The 18,125-nt window shown below is 46.4% G+C and overlaps 1 protein-coding gene across 5 annotated transcripts in view; it reads right to left on the bottom strand.

Moving 5' to 3' along the window:
• Nucleotides 1-5,971: 5,971 nt before the first annotated feature.
• The window catches only part of MICU1 (mitochondrial calcium uptake 1), a 229,590-nt gene continuing 217,436 nt past the window's right edge, over nt 5,972-18,125 (bottom strand). For all 5 annotated transcript variants that reach the window (XM_035021375.1, XM_035021351.1, XM_035021361.1 and 2 more), the window contains 2 exons: nt 11,049-11,138; nt 5,972-6,962 (listed from right to left, as the gene is read on the bottom strand). In XM_035021375.1, the coding sequence (XP_034877266.1) occupies nt 6,802-6,962; nt 11,049-11,138 (251 nt within the window). In that variant the 3' untranslated portion in view covers nt 5,972-6,801. The remainder of the gene's footprint in view (nt 6,963-11,048; nt 11,139-18,125) is intronic.

Genomic DNA, 18,125 nt, shown 5'->3' on the forward strand with positions numbered 1-18,125 from the left:
GGGAAGCCTGCTTCTCCCTCTCCCACTCCCCCTGCTTGTGTTCCCTCTCTCGCTGTGTCTCTTTCTGTCAAATAAATAAATAAAATCTTAATAAATAAATGACAAAATCTTATTTAAATTTTGAGTCTGTAGTCAGTAATTTGGCCTGGGTGGCAGGGTCTGGAGCAGTAAGGCTCTGGGGAGACAGGTTGAGCATGTGTATGTAGTAGGACTTCTTTATGCCATATTTTCTGCATCCTTCTCCTTCCTTCCTCTCTGCAGCTGAGCTGGGTCTCAGAATTGTTTCAATCAGACTTTGTTGTTTCAGAAGGGATTATAAACTGCACCTAAATGCTGGTCTAACCAGCCTCCATGTTATTGCTCCTTACTTATAGATCTCAAATTGGGTGTATTGTTTTTTGTCTTGAGGCAATTTTACTTTCTTTTTTTTTTAATATTTTATTTATTTATTTGACAGAGAGAGAGAGACAGAGCACAAGCAGGGGATGCAGCAGGCAGAGGGAGAAGCAGGCTTCCTGCTGAGCAGCGAGCCTGATGCGGGACTCGATCCCAGGACACTGGGATCATGCCCTGAGCCGAATGCAGTTGCTTAACCAACTCAGCCACCCAGGCGCCCCTCCTTGATAGTTCTTGAAATCAAGGTATCATGATTTTGGTCTAAGGGAAAAATTGGAAATGTCTCTTCTGACTAGCTGGGATCCTGGTATTTGTGGGAGGATAAGGCTCAAAAAGAGTGGGGGGGAAAAGTCCTTAATTGCCTCCACAGATACTCAGGAGAAGTCACTGGGGAAATCAATCTCGAAATGAATCTCAGCATCTCCTCATTTTGCTTCTAGAGCTGACACCATCCTTGTATTAGATGACCACCAGCCTCCATATTTCTCTCCTCTGGGGACACCGAGAATTCACAGTCTGACCTTACCAGGCTGTAATCTCCTATCGTCCCCTCCCCATCTCTACTAAGACAGTTCACCCCAATCCTATCTATCTGCCTGTCCTCCTAAATTATCTTTCCCATCTGGCCAAGCTAACTTGCTCTTCCGGGCTCAGCTTCAGCTCCATCTCTGTGAAGAGGTAGAATTAATTTAATAGGCAGATGTCTATACAGAAAGCCAGGCACTGCAGAACTCGAGGGATTCAGAATGCACCATGACTAAAGGACCGCACTTGACCTCGGGGAGCTCACATTCTAGTAGGAGAGCTTGATATTAACGAGAGCACAGTGTGGCAAGTACAACAGTGGGATTGTGTGTAAGCTCCAGACGAGGCTCAGAAGTTGTGTGTGTAGGATTCGAGATGACAGCTGAGACAAGATCTGAGGCTGAGAAGGGGCCTCCTCCTCCGTGAGCCTGGCCGATCCATGGACAGTCACCTTCACTGCCCCCCACAGTTGGCACACCGGTCTCCAGGTTAACCAAGATGCACATCTTGCCCTCATGTTCCCCATGGCCTGAGCACAGGGCCTGATACCTAATATGGGCTCAAAGAAATGAATAGAGTAAATAAATCCTAGAGACAGGTTTTTCTCTCTCTCAACGCTTTATTCAGAGTTTCCCTGAACTATCGAGGAGGATAAATTCCTGCCTAAAGCTTCAGGAGGCATTGCCAAATCAGCGGAGTAGCCCCCACTCCCTGTCCTTTGCTCTTTTGTTCCCTGGTTCCCCAGTGTCCCTTGCTGCCTCCAAGTGTGACCCACCAATCCCTTCTTTTCAGAGAGCTCCAGGCTCCAAAATCTGAGCAATACATTTTAAATTTTGCTCTTTTTATTTTTTGGGGTTATGATCTTCTTTTTTCCACCTTCTCTTTTTTTAACTTTTGAACTTTAAAAATTTATTTTTATTTATTAAAAGATTTTATTTATTTTTTTGACAGACGTAGAGAGCGAGAGAGAGAACAAGTAGGGGGAGCAGCAGAGGGAGAGGGAGAAGCAGGTTCTCCACTGAGCAGGGAGCCCAAAGCAGAGTTCGATCCCAGGACCTGGGGATCATAACCTGAGCCGAAGGCAGACACTTAACCAACTGAGCCACCCAGGTACCCTTTCTTCCAACTTCTTGAGGCAGATGTTTAGCTTATTGTCAGCCCATTAAGTTAAGAAGTTAAGAAGTTTTGAGTTTCCCTTTAGCTACATCTCACAAGTCTTAATATTTAGTATTTTCATTATCATATTCAGTTCTAAGCATTTTAAAATTTCCATCATGGGGTGCCTGGGTGGCTCAGTCAGTTGGGTATCTCCTTTCTGCTCAGGCTGTGATCCCGGGGTCCCGGAGTCCTGGAGTCCCGGGATTGAGCCCCAAGTTGGGCTCCCTGCTCAGCTTCTCCCTCCTCTGCTTCTCTCTCTCCTTCTGCCCCTCTCCCTGCTCTTGCTCGCTCTCTCTCAAATAAATAAAATAAAAAAAAATAAAAGAAAATTTCCATCATTTTTTTCTATAACCTACGTATGTTCTAAAATCCTCAAATGCATTTTTAATCTTTTTTTTTTTTTTGGTGAAGATTGCCATATTAATTAATTCTTTAGTCACAAAATCACTCCCCAATCTGTGCTGGATACTCCTTAGAACTTCAGTTCCCAGAAACATGCTCTTTGGCCTTTGGACCTTTGCAAGCGTGGCAGCCTCTGCCTGGCCCCCCCCCCCCCATCTTTAGCTCCTCCTCAACTCACAGACCTTAGTGTTTTGTTTTGTTTTGTTTTAACTTAAAAATAAATCACTTCCTTTGCAAGCCTGCCTTGAGCTCCCAAATCTGGACTGGGTGGCCCTTTTGCTTTACTAAGTGCTCTCATACCAGTGTGTACTTAACCTTATTGTTTCCTTTCTCTGGAACACAAACTCCTTGAAGACCTTGCTCAGTGCCTGGCACATAGCAGGTGAGCAGTAAAGGAGTTGTGGAATGAATAGAGCAACTCTCATTTGCTGGTAAAAATTCCCATTCTGGAGCCACAGGGAACAATCCACAAGCATTGCTCCTTTCCTCTTCTCAATTATAATCCTGTCCATACTGTCTCTCTTCATCGTTATGGTCCATCTCTGGCTGTTCATCCCACCCCACACCATGCCGCCCAGGTCCCTGGGCCGCCGAGTCTCAGGAGCAGGGCTGGGGCGAGGCTGGATTCAGGCAGCCTCCCCTTACCTGCTCCAGACCAGATTCCCTGCGCTGAGCCTTCTTGCCAGCAGGTGGCGCTTGAAGCCCGAAAGCTGAGCTCGTGCCTGTGGTCCCTCCTTCCTTTTCTAAGCTTCTCGGGGCATATAGCCTGGCTTGGGCTTTGCTAAGGCTTGGGGAGGATGCTCCAGCTGGGGGACCTGGCTCCTGGCTCCTATCCTGCTGTCCCTTCTTTCTTGTCTGGTCACAGCTGTGGCCTGGACTTCTCCTTTCTTAGACTCCAATTCAGTCCAAGTGCATATGCTTCAACCAGAGCTAAAATTAGGTGGGGCACTAAAAGCTATTAATATGATGATTTTTGGGTCGCCTGAGTGGCTCAGTCATTAAGCGTCTGCCTTCGGCTCTCAGGTCATGATCCCGGGGTCCTGGGTTCGAGCCCTGCATCCGGCTCCCTGCTCTGCAGGAAGCCTGCTTCTCCCTCTCCCACTCCCCCTGCTTGTGTTCCCTCTCTCACTGTCTAAGAAAGAAACAAAGAAAAAAAATGATTTTTGAAGAGCATGCATGTCCTTAAACCCATTTTCCTTAGTAACTCTCTCTCCATATTCTCTCTGCTTATGCTTGTGGATGATGCTGAGCCCAGGGTCACAAGGAAGCCCACCAGCCTGGGTCCCCTCTGAGTTTCTTTCCCTCCCTGAAGCCTAAGCACTAGAACTGGAGCATTTTTTGTTTTTTTTAAAGAAATAAAAAACAGCAGCAAACATAAAGAATGGCTGTGGGTATGTGGGAGCAATTTATTGAAGCATTGCTAATATCACTGTACATTGTCCAAAAGTTATTTTAAAATGAGCTTTTGGTGGTGGACTGTTTCTTTGACCACATCACTGCTCTGGGTCTGAACTTTGGGGGTGACGATCTCACAAACATTACATCGATTACAGCAGTGTTGTTAGGGGTAGGCACATGATCCTTGGGAGGCACAGGAGGGGCTACTAGTCTTGTCAGGAAGATGATCCAGGTGGGCTTTTAAAGATTTTATTTATTTGACAGAGGGAGACACAGCGAGAGAGGGAACACGAGCAGGGGGAGTAGGAGAGGGAGAAGCAGGCTTCCTGCCGAGCAGGGAGCCCGATGCAGGGCTTGATCCCAGGACCCTGGGATCATGACCTGAGCCGAAGGCAGATGCTTAACGACTGAGCCACCCAAGTGCCCCCAGGTGGGTTTTTAAAGGAGGGGACTGCTGGAGTGGAGGCTTGAAGGAAGAGGGGCGGATTATTCTATCTAGATAGAAGAAACAATTTGAATAAAAAGAGAAGCACAGGGCGCCTGGGTGGCTCAGTGGTTAAGCCTCTGCCCTCGGCTCGGGTCATGGTCCCAGGGTCCTGGAATCGAGCCCCGCATCGGGCTCCCTGCTCAGTGGGAGGCCTGCTTCTCCCTCTCCCACTCTCCCTGCTTGTGTCCCCTCTCTCGCTGTGTTTCTCTCTGTCAAATAAATAAATAAAATCTTTTTTTAAAAAAAGCACATATCGGCCTTTTGTATTCGCCAGTGCTCCCAGCCTATCCCAAGTGCTGCTTCGTGAAATCCTCTCAGCCTGCTCACATGACGCCTTGCTCAAGGACTTCTTTGGGGGACCCTGGCCTCTTCCGGGTGACTTAGCTGGTACCTCTCACCTGCATATTTAACCCTATTGTGCCAAAGTGTGGCCAGCCTGTCTTCTTGAGCACCTGGACCCCCTGTGCGTCCTCGGGCCCTCCTAGTGGCTAAAGGAGCCCAGTTGGAATTCCATGTACCTGTAATAGGTGAGGGCCCTTGACAGTGGGTTTCAAGATGAGGGTAAGTTCTTCACCCTCCCCTGCTGTGCTCTCCCTTTCAGCTTCAGTGACCCCAGGCCAATCAGCAGATCTCTTCTTGCAGGGCAATGACGCCCCATGAAAGCTGTGAATGGGACTTCTCTTTCAGGCTGGAGAAACGAGGATTGAGGGAAAGAGTGATTTGGGGATTCTGGGACAAATTTAAGAAGAGTTCACATTTTGCTGATGCCTCAGCCCCGGAGCGATGAGCAAGGCAACGGCTACACTTGGGTACCAGGAATTCATATCCCAAGACAGGGAAGAGTGGAAGGTAGATGAGGTAGTGAGGTAGATTGAGAAATAACCTAATCTGCTCCCAGAAAGGAGGTTGGAAATAGGCTGTTAAATTGCCCTGGAGAAGATGCTGGACTTGGTACTGTCACAGGTGCAGAGACCCAGGCTGCTGCTCTTATTTGGCAGATAAACACCCCCTACTGACTTCCAGGCCTCGCAGAGAGCGCTAGGGTTTTGGTGTGGCGGTTCTATTACATTGGACTTGAGACCCTCTCACGCCAGGGAGCATTACCTGGAGGTTCTGGAGGCTGCAGGAATTCTGGAGGAGAACCGAAGGAGAGGCTTTTGGACCTAGAAGAAACCTGAGAGCCCATTAAGCTCAACCCTGACATTTTACAGTTAAGGACACAGATGGGAAATGGCTTGCTTGTTCAAGGCCACACTGAGTCAGAGTGGAGTCCATATAAGACACTGGGTGCTGCAGTTCTTACATTGAGGTCTGCCACACCCGATGATTTCTCATACGCTCTCCCACCCCATCTCAGTTCCTAATCGTGGGGTCTGAGTTATCAAGGACTATGCACCTGGCCTAAGATGAAATGCCATCCAAACTGTGGGGACGATGCCACCATTAACCTCCCAATGCCCTCACTTTTTGTGTCTAAAGTTGCCTTTCAACAGGGAGAACCAGACTGTGGTAGAAAGAAAACAGGTCTGCTGCTAGCCTGATCTCAAACCCAGTGGAGAAATGAAAAGTACCCCAGAGGATCCTAAAAGACACAAGAGCCTTTGGTGGGGTGGGGGAGAATTTATTGCAAACTGTTATAATTAAAGTGATATTTTACAAGTGTTTAAGACAGAGGGCAGACAGGCTGTGAGCCAGGCCTCCACTTCAGAGATGCACTCCTGGAGGGAAATGGCCCTTGCAGGGAACGCGGGACTCAATCACTACTGCCCATTAGGCACCGAGTCGCGGCGGAGTCCTCTGAGGGAGCCGGGAAACAGGTGCTCAAAATTCCAAATCTTGCTCCACCCCCGCCGTGCACATCACCTTCCTGGGGCAGGCCTCAGAGCCACCCTGGGGACCGACATGGATCCGTTCTCTGGCCCAGGCTTCCCGCCAGCTCAGGCTGCCCGGCTCTTCCTCATGACCATTCATCACAGCCTTCCTTCTGCCTTTGAGACGTCTTCCCAACTTGTGGCTTAAAAACACCAGCGGGAGGAAAAGCAAGGAATGTTCTTAATGTAAGTCCACAGCCAAAATGACTCGAGAACTGGGTGTTTCCCGGGGTGGGCAGGCATGTGGATGGTTCCCTGCATTCTTTATCCATAGGGTCGCTTGAAGTAGCATAGAGCTGATGAAGGTGCCAGAAGTCTGACCTCTTAGGACTCGTTCATGTTTCTGAGAACCTATGGGGATGATCACTGGGCAGAAGCAGAGCCTCGCAGAAATGCTGAGCGAGGGGAAGGGCGGAGAGGGGAAACTGGGTGAATCCTGAGATCATTCCCAAAAGGAAGGGAGCACTACTTTCAGAAGCAGCAGCCGGAAGGGTTGTGCCAAGGCTCTGCTCGAGGGGTCAGGGTGCTTCGGGTGGAGGAGGAGGTCCCTCTTGCAGTTCTGGGTTACTGTTTAGGCAAAGCGAAGTCCCAGGCAGTTTCCTGTGCACATTTCCACATGGCCTGCATGAGGCGGGTGAAGCCCATGTCTTTGGGCTTCTCGAGGCCTCTCATCAGCCGCTGCTTCATGATGGAAACAAACTCCTTATTGCTCAGCTCCCCATTGCCTAGAGGAAGAGACAAACACAAGAGGGATAAGTGGAGGCCTTGGAACAGACACTGAGAAAATTCCATCGTTCACACAAGGTGGGTTCCGGAGCCCAGTGCACTCTCACAGCCAAATTCAAACGAATGGTTTGCTCCTTCCTTGATGTTTCCGATTACAAGTCAGTGAGAGTTTAGTGTAGCGCGACAGAGGTTGAACAAGAATACGTTGTAGGTCAGGTCCTATACTAGGAGTTGAGAATAAAGAGATTTGTAAATAGGACTTGGTCCCTTGAGATACTCCCAGGCTGTGGGAGAGACAAATACATTATTTCAACAGCGTGGTAAATGCCATCGTGGGGTAAAGAGAAGATGCTATGGGGGCACGGAGGAAGGGATCTAACCCAGGCTGGGGGTGGGGCAAGTACAGAGCTGTAAAGGCCTCCTGGAGGTGACTCCTAAGTTGAATCCCAAAGGATGAGCAGAAATTGGCCAATTAGAGGGGAATGAGACGAGGGAGGGGTTCTAGGTAGTGGGGAGGGGCACAAGCAAAGGCAGAGGCAGGGAGCAGCCCGACTGTTGAGGAGTTAGGAAGTGCACACACGGGCGGGGTCGTGAACAGAAGAGGCTGGCAGGAGACAGGTCCCCAAGGCTCTTGTATTTTCATTAAAGGGCTTGTGCTTTATCTTCTAGGCAGTAGAGCACCAGGAAAGGACTAGAAGTGAGTAAGTGAGATGGAGTTAGATTTCCATTTTGGATGGATTTCTCTGGCTGGATGTATGGGGATGGGACTGGAGAGGGGCAGTAGGGAGTCAGTCAGGAAGGCCACTGCAATAGTCCAGGTGAGAGACGGAGGGGGCAGTTCATGGTAAAAACCAAAGTCAAAATCTGGCTTTGGGTGAAGCCCATTTTCTCATGGCCTCCCATTCCACCCTCTTCAGTGACAGACTCTCAGGTCTGGAGAGGAACCTGGACAGCATCTGGTTTAACCAAAGGTCAACCTCTCAAGCCACACAGAACAGTAACCACTTCAACAGTAGAGGGTAGTTACCCTTTGACTACATGCCCAGGAGTAAATGTCTGCTGATTAAAAGAATGGCAGCTGTTACTGGTGGTGATAAGACAACAGGAAACCATAAAACAGACTTTTACTAACGGTTGGTCTGGGAAGAGAGTGGAAAGAAGGAACACAGGGTTTACTTTTGTGGACAGTACCTGAAAACCTAAACTGGCCCTTGTTTTCTGGCTGAAGGGAACACGGACAGCCTCAGAGATACCCACAGCAAGATCAAACAAGCAAACCCAGGGAGACCTGATCTGTGTCATTCGAAGTCAAGAGAGGGACTGCCCTTGGGAGAGGAAGTGGCTGGAAGGCAGCACCAGGGGGCTCTGTGGTCCTGCTAATGTGATGTTTCTGGATAATGCTGGTTACACAGGTGTGTTCAGTTTTTAAAAATTTAGCAAGCGGTATACTTATGATATTTGCACTTTTCTGTATGTATACTTCAATATAAAGAGTTAAAAAGTAACCTGGCTGGCTGAAAAGTAATCAGTAATATGGCTTATTAAGAATGTAATTAAAAGGGCACCTGGATGGCTCAGGTCATGATCCCAGGGTCCTGGGATGGAGCCTCGCTTCAGGCTCCCTGCTCTGCGGGGGGCCTGCTTCTCCCTCTCCCACTCCCCCTGCTTGTGTTCCCTCTCTCGCTCTCTCTCTCCCTCTGTCAAATAAATCAATAAAATCTTAAAAAAAAAAGAATATAATTAAAAGAATAAAAAAGGTCTAAATGAGATTCTTAATATTTTTATAAAGAGAGGCTTAAGATGAAAAAATCTGAGGTAATTTAGGCTGCCAGGGGATTTGCTTCCTGCTTCCCTGAGGCCAGAGCTGATCAATGTGAATGGCTTCTGTTACTTATGAAGCAGGTATATGACTGAATGTCATCTGTGTGCACATGTGATCTGTGAGTGCAACTCTAAATTCTGAGGTGAACAAGTCTGAAAAGTCAACGTCCTTTGACATTTTGACCTAAGATCTAGTGCTGGTAGAAATAACAATGGCTTTTTAACTTAATATGTACTTCCTTTTTCTGTAGATTAAGAAAATAAGCCCCAGAGATGTTAAATGATTTTTTTTAAAGGTGATTCAAATAGATATTGACAGAATCTCCTTCTAAAAGGCTGGAAAATCAAATTTCATTTCTCAGGCCTTCCTAGAAGAGGGGAGCTGTGAGCTGTTTTTAATTTTAATTAATTTAAATGTAATAGCCACACGAAACTAGTAGAATATCATATTGGACAGGGTAGCACTAGAGAATAACCCACCCCTACCTGAGGGTGAGGCCATCTTCTTGTCCTAACCCTGGAGTTTTCTTTCACTCAGACCTTGGTTATGGGTGCAGGTGGGAGGTTTAAATAACTCAAGTTCAACTAGATAACTTCAATAACTTAAGTTAGTGAACACCTGTTATGCGCAAAGTGGTACCCGAGGTCCTATGAAAGGGTCCAAAGGTGAACAAAGGACTTGCTACTACCCTTAAAAAGCTCACCATTTATTTATAGCACCATTATTTACAATAGCCAAGATATGGAAGCAGCCCAAGTGTCCACCAACTGCTGAATGGATAAAGATGTGCTTTGTATGTATATGTACACACACACACACACACACACACAGGAATATTATTCAGCCATAAAAAGAATGAAATCTTGCCATTTGTAATGTCATGGATGGAGCTAGAGTGTATAATGCTAAGCAAAATCAATCAGAGAAATACCAGTACTATATGATTTCACTCATGTGGAATTTAAGAAACAAAATAAGCAAAAGGAAAAAAATTAAGAGAGATAAAGCAAGAAACAGACTCTTAACTACAGAAAACTGATGGTTACCAGAGGGGAGGTGAGTGGAGGGGGATGGGGATTAAGGAGTGCACTTGTCATAATGAGCACCAGGTGATGTATGGAAAATTGTTGAATCACTATATTGTACACCTGAAACTAATATAACACTGGAATTAAAGTAAACACTTTTTAAAAAGCTCACAATTTAGTAGGGAAGTTATTAGGTCACATACACAGAGATAGAGTACAACACGTAGTAATGAAGACGAACTGAAACAAGTTAAGGAATGAAAAAGCCAGAGTGACTCATTATTACGCTGGGACCAGAACAGAGGTTTCACCAAGGCAGGAACTTTTGACCTGGTTCCTGGATTCCATTAGCCTCGCTTCCTAGAGGAAGATGAGCAATGAATTCTGGCTGGGAAACAAGCAGGGGAGGGAACAGAAAATAGAGGGAGGCGGCCAGCTTGGATTCAGATCCTAGCTATGCTATCTACCACTACCTGTGCGCTCCTGGGAAAATGACTTCACCTGAGTCTCAGCGTCCTTATCTGGAAAATGTGGTGCAAAACAGTTCCTCCGTCAGAGGGTTACCTGAGCAGCTTAGCACAATGCCTGGGTCTTAGTAAGCACTGAGAAAAAGCGTAAGTCTCTGTGGTGAGTATTAGTAGTTGCACTATGTCAGGCGACAGAGCTGAGAACTCATGACAGCTGATGAACCAGGACTTCTCACATGGGCTAACCTCCAGAGTGGTCACAGACACAACAGACCACTGCGAGCTGGGAGGCAGAAATGTGAATGACCGCAATGTGCTCTGGGAGGGGGAGAGATCAGGACCACCTTCTTTCTAGACACAGTCAGATAATCGCATGCTCCTAGTCTAGGAAGCAGCAAGTTGGGTCTAATATTCTTGTTTCCTTTTTTTGGAGCTTTTATATTTGAGTTTATTTACCTTTTAAAAACACTACCAGAGTTGAATCGTTTCCTTTTTTTAAGATTCTTATGGTTATACATTCACGTAGAAGGATTTGGAACTAGACAAATTGGAATTACAAGAAGAAATGGAAAACACAAACCAGGACCGGGGGTTCTGGTTCTCAGTGTCATGGCGCTGATGGCTGAGCTACCGCTGTGGGAGAGGGGTAAGGTGAAGAGGTTCAGGCTAGCGCACTGGGGTGGTCTGCAAGCCTCCAGTATCAACTGTGGCCACTTCCAGGACAGTCAGGCTCAGTTTTCCCGCCGGACTCGAGAGGGCCCCACTCACCATCACAGTCGAAGAGCGCAAATACCACATCACACACGTGGTCCGAGAGTTCCACTTTGGCCACGGTCCTGGCCACCTGCTGCATGGTCACTGAAAGAAGAAAGAAAGATGCTGAGTTAGCACAGCAGAGGGACATTCAGTTTTCTCTGAGTGGGTGGGATAAAACTACTCAGTCATAATAAAGTTTTCAGAAAGTGAGAGTTTGGTTTTTTAACCCACAACACCCTTTTCCTTTTCACCTCAGGTTCCATTCTTTTCTACTGCTGCTACATTTTAGGAGGTATATACAGTTAAGTAAGAATGCCTGGTATTAAGTTCGTAGAGACAGAAAGTAGATGAGCGGTTACCAGGGGCTGAGGGTATGGCGAATGGGAAGTTAGTGGTCAGTGGATACAGATTTTCTGCTTGGGGTGATGGACACATTTTGGAAGTAGTGGTGATGGATGTACCACAGTGTGAATGTAATTAATGCTGATACTTGTACACTTCAAAATGGTTTAATTGGCATCTTTATGTTAATATATATTTTTACCACAGTAAAAATTAAAAAAAAATTTTTTTTTTTAAGATTCATCCATTTATTTTAGAGAGAAGGAGAGAGAGTGTGAGTATGTGTGGGGAGGGGCAGAGGGAGACGGAAAGGGAGAGAGAATTTCCAGTCGACTCCTGGCTGAGCCTGGGAGCCTGACTGGGCTCGACCCCACCACCCTGAGATCATGACCCGAGCCAAAACCAAGAGTTGGAGGCTTCACCCACAGAGCCAGCCAGGTGCCCCCTACCACAGTAAAAATTTAAAAGGTGAAAACCCACATAATATTTAAGGATGGGAATCTTTTTTTTTTTTAAAGATTTTATTTATTTATTTGAGAGCGAGAGAGAGAGCATGAGAGGGGGAGGGTCAGAGGGAGAAGCAGACTCCCCGCCGAGCAGGGAGCCGGATGCGGAACTCGATCCAGGGACTCCAGGATCATGACCTGAGCCGAAGGCAGTCGCTTAACCAACTGAGCCACCCAGGCGCCCCAGGGAATCTTTTTTTTTTTAAGATTTTATTTATTTGACAGAGACACAGCGAGAGAGGGAACACAAGCAGGGGGAGCGGGAGAGGGAGAAGCAGGCTTCCCGAGGAGCAGGGAGCCCAATGCGGGGCTCGATCCCAGGGCCCCGGGATCATGACCTGAGCTGAAGGCAGACGCTTAACGACTGAGCCACCCAGGCGCCCCAAAGATGGGATTCTAATGGTCTAGAGCATGCATTGGTGGCTTTCCTAAGAAATTATCACCAGAAGAGTGATAACAGAAGAGTGAAAAAAACAACTAAGAACACCTGATATTACAATAGTCTCCATCTTGGCATTTCCCTCCTGCAGGATAGAATATGATAATAAAAAGTCAAGGAAATAAGCAGGCAGCAGAAGAATGGGAGGTGAGGAATGAGGAGGCCTGTGGCAGGTCACCAGGGCGGCACCGTTCCGCTGCTGAGTGCGGGCTGAGCACCTGCATGGATGAGCTCCTTGCCCTTCCTCCCGACCGGCTTCCCACCTGCCACTCTGTCTTTTCCAACTGTGCCCCCTGGGGTAACCGTGGCCCCCATCTCACTAGTTCAGTGGCTGCAGCTTTTTTTTGTTTTTCTTCTTCCAGACTTCCAAATCTCTCCTCTCTTACCATTTTCTCTTCATCTGACACTTATGTTAAACACTGGCACTCATGTGAGAATTGGGTTTCTCATGAAAAACAAGCCAGGAAGGGTTAGGCCATTTCCATCGCCTATCTAGGGGCACGTAAAAATTATGTTATTGCTTACAGACACACTCTTAAGTGAGGTGAACCTCGGAGGAAGGAAAAGGATTGATTTTTACTTATCAATCACCTAGCAATGAAGTGTTCTAAACATCAGATTAGATTCATCCAGAAGCAGTGTGAACTTGAATTAGTCAGTGTGCCTTCTCTGATTTCATTCCTATAATTTCAGTTCTTTCCTGTCATTTTCTTCTGCATTCGACCTTTCACTTGGCCTCTGTCACCTCCGTTTATTCACCATAGTGCCCCCAAGGTCAGCAGATACAAATACCAGAGCAAGGCAGAGGTGCAAGGGACACAGGAGAGAAGCTGCTTGGGGTCCCCAGACGTGAGTTCTGGTTCCGGCTCCACCACCCACTTGCTGTGTGACCCTGATGAAGTCGCTTGATCTCTTTAAGTTTTTCATATTCACATGAGGGGATCCACAAGATAACTGCCGAGGTTATCTTAGTTCTGCAAAGAAGAGTTGGTGTTTTCTAGAATCTGAGGGTGGAGGTATACAGAGATAGCTGAGGATCGGTGTGATGAAGGGTAGAGGAAAGTTGTATTGGCCACATGCTAGGCTATGCCTTGGTGTTCACAGCCTCTGGCTTGAGGGGGACGGCTGCCCAGGAGGGCAGGAAGAGCCAGTTTTCTCATCCCGCACCCAGGATGTGAGTTAGGGTGATGGAGACATCAACGTCCCTTGGACCTTTTAAGACTTAAGCAGAAGATATTATTTCAGTGGATGTTCATGAGATGTGGTTAATTGCTGACAGGGGAGTTGAAGAATCTGCATGACTGTAGAAGTTCTAGGGTTTAAAAAACTTCGCCTCGTAGGTCTAAACATGTGATTTTCTCTGCTGCCCCAGGAAGAATTGATTCCTGCTAACTAAACTGCCCGGGGAAGGAAGAGAAATCAGCAGGCCAATTTACAACAAGAATAGTAACTGTTAAGAGAACTAAAATGGTAACAGCTGGTTATTATACTTCTCAGTTGGAAAATCTACTAAGGAAATTCAATTCACCTCAGAAGATTGCTCAGTGCAAACAGAATCAGATTAGAAGAAACTGGATGCTCTCAAACTGTAACAGAATTACCCTTTGCAGTCACAGAAATAATGTTGTGAGAAATGGATTAAAACCTGTTTTGTATTAAACAGGAACACTTTGTTATTAGCCATTCCTTTTTCTGCATTTCACATCAATCTCACACTTCCATCATAACTGGTAACTGGCCTCTTTTCTCTTTCCCAGTTCCTTCCATTCTCTCAGGGCAGACTGTCTATTGCTGATTCCTCTTGATATTCCAAGTGCCCATCCTTCGCCCCAAGAAGACGGGCCCTTTCCTCTAAATAATCCCTTAACTAAATAATATCCAAGGATGTCAGTGAGAGCTCTTGACAATTTTTAGTGAAAAGCTCATTAAAGTGGTACTTAGTGGTTATAGAATAAGGGACCTCTGGAGGCCACCAGCAGGAATGCCTCATTACAAATGCCATCTCTTGACAGAATAATTACAGATTCCATTCCATTTCATTTGGAGAGGGTTCTGACACCATTTGTTCTATAGGGGGAAAAACGAGGGCTGCTGAGTCATTGTAACGCAAACCACTGGGATATTACCAGCCAGCGAACAGCCTAGCTGGGGTGCCCTTTCCCTGTCCAAGATCCTCAGGTCCCCAGGGTATGAATCAGAGCAGTGGAGGAAATATTTCACTAACTGGTGAGCTGTCAAACTGTGAGCTCTTGGGACAAGCAGGATGACAGCAGATTACAAGCCACATGCTTGACAGTTGGTCCTGAGAGTTGGCTCATTCACATTTGCTTCCACATTCCTGAATCAGAAAGTCATAATTAAATCACAGCAAGCAGAACACCAACCCCCACTCCCCCACCACTGCCCTGTCCAGGTCTTGACCTCCCCATGTAGACCAGGTATTGGTACTAGAATCTGGGTCTCTCTCATTTGAGGATGCTGATTGATGGCTGGGATTCTAGTTTCTAATCTGAAAGATGTTTACCTGGAGCATGAAGTCACCCTGGAGAAGGTCCAGGTTCCCCAAGGCCTATGTATTTCTTTGGTACAAATGTGGTGTGGCTGCCTGAACAACAGATGGACATGAGATCGGGTGATTTCTACTAGATTAGGATAGGGGAGAATTTGTAGAAGCGGGCTCAGTTGGCTCTTAAAAATGGGGTACCATTCAACCTGAGTCATGCCAGGTCCCCAGTTTACTCTCTGGCATGATCCATAACTGGAGAATTCCACAGTAGAAAGAACATATGCTGAGTTTGTCAGAAGCTATGTTACATAAAATTATTTATCACAGTGGTCAAACAGAAGAAGGGAGAGTCCTGGAGGGATAAGAGCCCAGATACCCACTTGGAATCCCTTAGAGACCCTTAGAACTAGAAGGCATCTCAGAGATAAGTGTGAAATCCAGAGAAGTTAGTATCCTGCCCAGGGTCACACAGCTAGGCAGCAGGGCTGGGTCTAGTATCTACGTCTCCCAACTTCTGGCCCAAGGATCTTTTCCCTATGCATGCTGGGGCTCCTTGAACCCTTATATGGACAATACTAGTTCCCCCATGAATGTGTCCAGGTGAAAGGAAAGCCAAATCAGGGAGTACTCCATGCTAGTGGGCAGGGATGAATAACTGAGTAGCTGGAGGCTGCCAGGAGTCAGCATTATAGTTTGATCACAGATCTGATCGCCCTATATGTTGGAAGACATTAGCATTCCCTTGGGAATACTGACAATTTCGGGGACAACATAAAAGGTTTATTAAACTGCAACCCAATGAAAAACATGTGAAACAGAGGCGGCCCTGGGAGCTCTTCCCCCGCAGTTGCCTCTGATGCCCAGAGACAGCTCCAAAGAGTGGGCGTGACCCAGTTAGGAGCTGCCTGTCTCTTCCTAATTGCAAAGGTGTTTGGAAAAGTGATATGCCAAGTTGGGCTGACGGTCTCCAGCTGCGTGGCCATGTGATTCCTGTCTTTCTGGACCGCAGCAGGGAAAATGAAAAGCTGGCTTGTGACTGCCAAGGTTAAGGGAGGGGAGACATTTCTGCTTCAGCCCTGGAAAGGCTTATGATACAGATGTCTTAGTTTCTTAAGTCCATCCTTAGATGGCTTTGGGGGTGGGGTGGGGTGGGGGAGAGGGGGAAGGATTTTCCTTTGGAGAGCACTTGTCCGTCCTTTTGTATCTTCTTCCAAGGTACTTTGGCTAATACAACACACGCATTTCAACCTGATTCTGGGGGTCGGGGGAGGCAGGAAGGAAAGCATTCAAGGGAACTAGCAATTTAAGGAGCCAAGAGCAATGCAGTATACTAATAACGAAAATGATAAAAATTCTTTGTTCTGCCTGGTGTTTTTAAGCTGCAGGCGGGTGGCCCCCCACTCTGTGCCCTCAGGCTGCCCACTCATCAGAGGTGATGCTGGTGGGTCCTGGCTCCTAAATACCAGTACATTCCACAGAGAAAACCTGCGGTCAGGTTTCCTGAACCTCAGAGCATCACCCCAGATGACTGCTTCAATGGGCTTACAGGCTTAATCTAGTACAAACTGGGGGCACCTGGGTGGCTCAGTTGTTAAGCGTCTGCCTTCGGCTCGGGTCCTGATCCCGGGGTCCTGAGATCGAGCCCCGCATCGGGCTCCCTGCTCAGCGGAAAACCTGCTTCTCCCTCTCCCACTCCCCCTGCTTGTGTTCCCGCTCTCGCTGTGTCTCTCTCTGTCAAATAAATAAAATCTTTTTTTGGCTTATAAATAAAATCTTAAAAAAAAATCTAGTACAAACTGATTTACAGTAAGGTTTATTGCCGTTATCCATTATTATATCTGGCTTCATCAAAAATCCTCATCATATTCTGTTCACAAAAGGCAAACATTTCTACCAGCACCATTAGGCAGTGATTTCAGCTGACACACCCAGAGAATGATCAGTTTAGTGGGGGAGACCATATATATCATTAAGATTGAGAAATATGTAGGAGAAATATCAGACATATTATTAGACACATAAGGGTTACAGTGGAATAGTGTGTATTAGGGAGGAGGTACATTTTGGATCTGAATTCTAAAGGACTGAAGAGACGACTGCTCCAGATCTGTGCATGTATGGCAGTGGGTGATGTGGGGTGGGGGGCGGAGGAGTCCTGAAAGCCGGAAAGGATGCTAACGCCTGGCTAGGGAGCTAGAACAGAAGGTGGAGGGGTGGGTGGGTGGGGAGAGCCTCAGGATGGACATTACAGCGTGCCAGTCAAGGCCCTTTGCAAGGAAACCTTTATAACAAAGCCAGCTCTTATGTGGAGACCAATTTCCCCTATTCACTTGTTCTTGCCTCCTTGGCTCTTTAAATTTGCATTATTTTTATTTGAAAAAGCTGTTTTCCATTAGGTAATATATTCACCTGTTTGAAAATTCAAATGGTACAAAAGGCTGAAGTATCCTTCCCGACCTTATCCCCCAGTCACCTAGTTGTCCGGAGGCAACCAGTATCTCCAGTTTCTCCAGAAATATGGATATAAAATCAAATTTTCATTCTTCATTTCTTCCCACAAAAATGGTAGTATATGGGTTTTTGCTAAATATATGGGTTTTGCTTTACTCATTTAACAACATATCTTAGAATTCCATACCTGTACAAAAACAGTTCTTTTTTAACAGCTGCATAGTATTCCACTGGCAGGATATATATCATTTATTTAACCAGTTCCTAATTTATCCAACCTCAATCTTGAGGAGGAAGTACGTTTTATTGCCCCTTCCCTTACAACATTACTTCCTTGGTGGCCTGGTTCAACAGAACTTGAATCTCTGATAGCTAAGGGGAGAGCAAATGATATATTTAAAATTTGACTTGATGAAATAACATAAAAGGCTAAATATTCTTCACCTTTACAAGTGTCTCATCAAAGCTTCAGAGGCTTCTAAGGGTAGTAAACCTTGAAGTAACAGGGCTTGCAATAATTATTAATCTCTATATTTCCCCAGTTGGTGGAATTCCTTTCTGATCCTTTGCTCAGTGGGATGGAATGTTGGCTAATTTTGTCCTTATGTATCCATTTATGTGGATTTGGGGCAGTTTATCCTACCTCCCACCCTCCTCTCTCTCCCACTGGTAATCATGAATCTCCAAAGCAGCTCTCTCCCTCCTTGGGGCACTTATATAATTTTACTAAATCATAATATAGTCAAAGTAATGTAGTTAAGTCAGAATCAACCTTTAGAATTGCCTTTTTTTTTTTTTTTAAGATTTTATTTATTTGACAAAGAGAGAGTGAGAGCAGGAACACA

The sequence above is a fragment of the Mirounga leonina genome, unplaced genomic scaffold (genome assembly GCF_011800145.1).
Source record: "Mirounga leonina isolate KUSES-001 unplaced genomic scaffold, KU_Mleo_1.0 Mir_114, whole genome shotgun sequence".
Lineage (NCBI taxonomy): Eukaryota > Metazoa > Chordata > Mammalia > Carnivora > Phocidae > Mirounga > Mirounga leonina.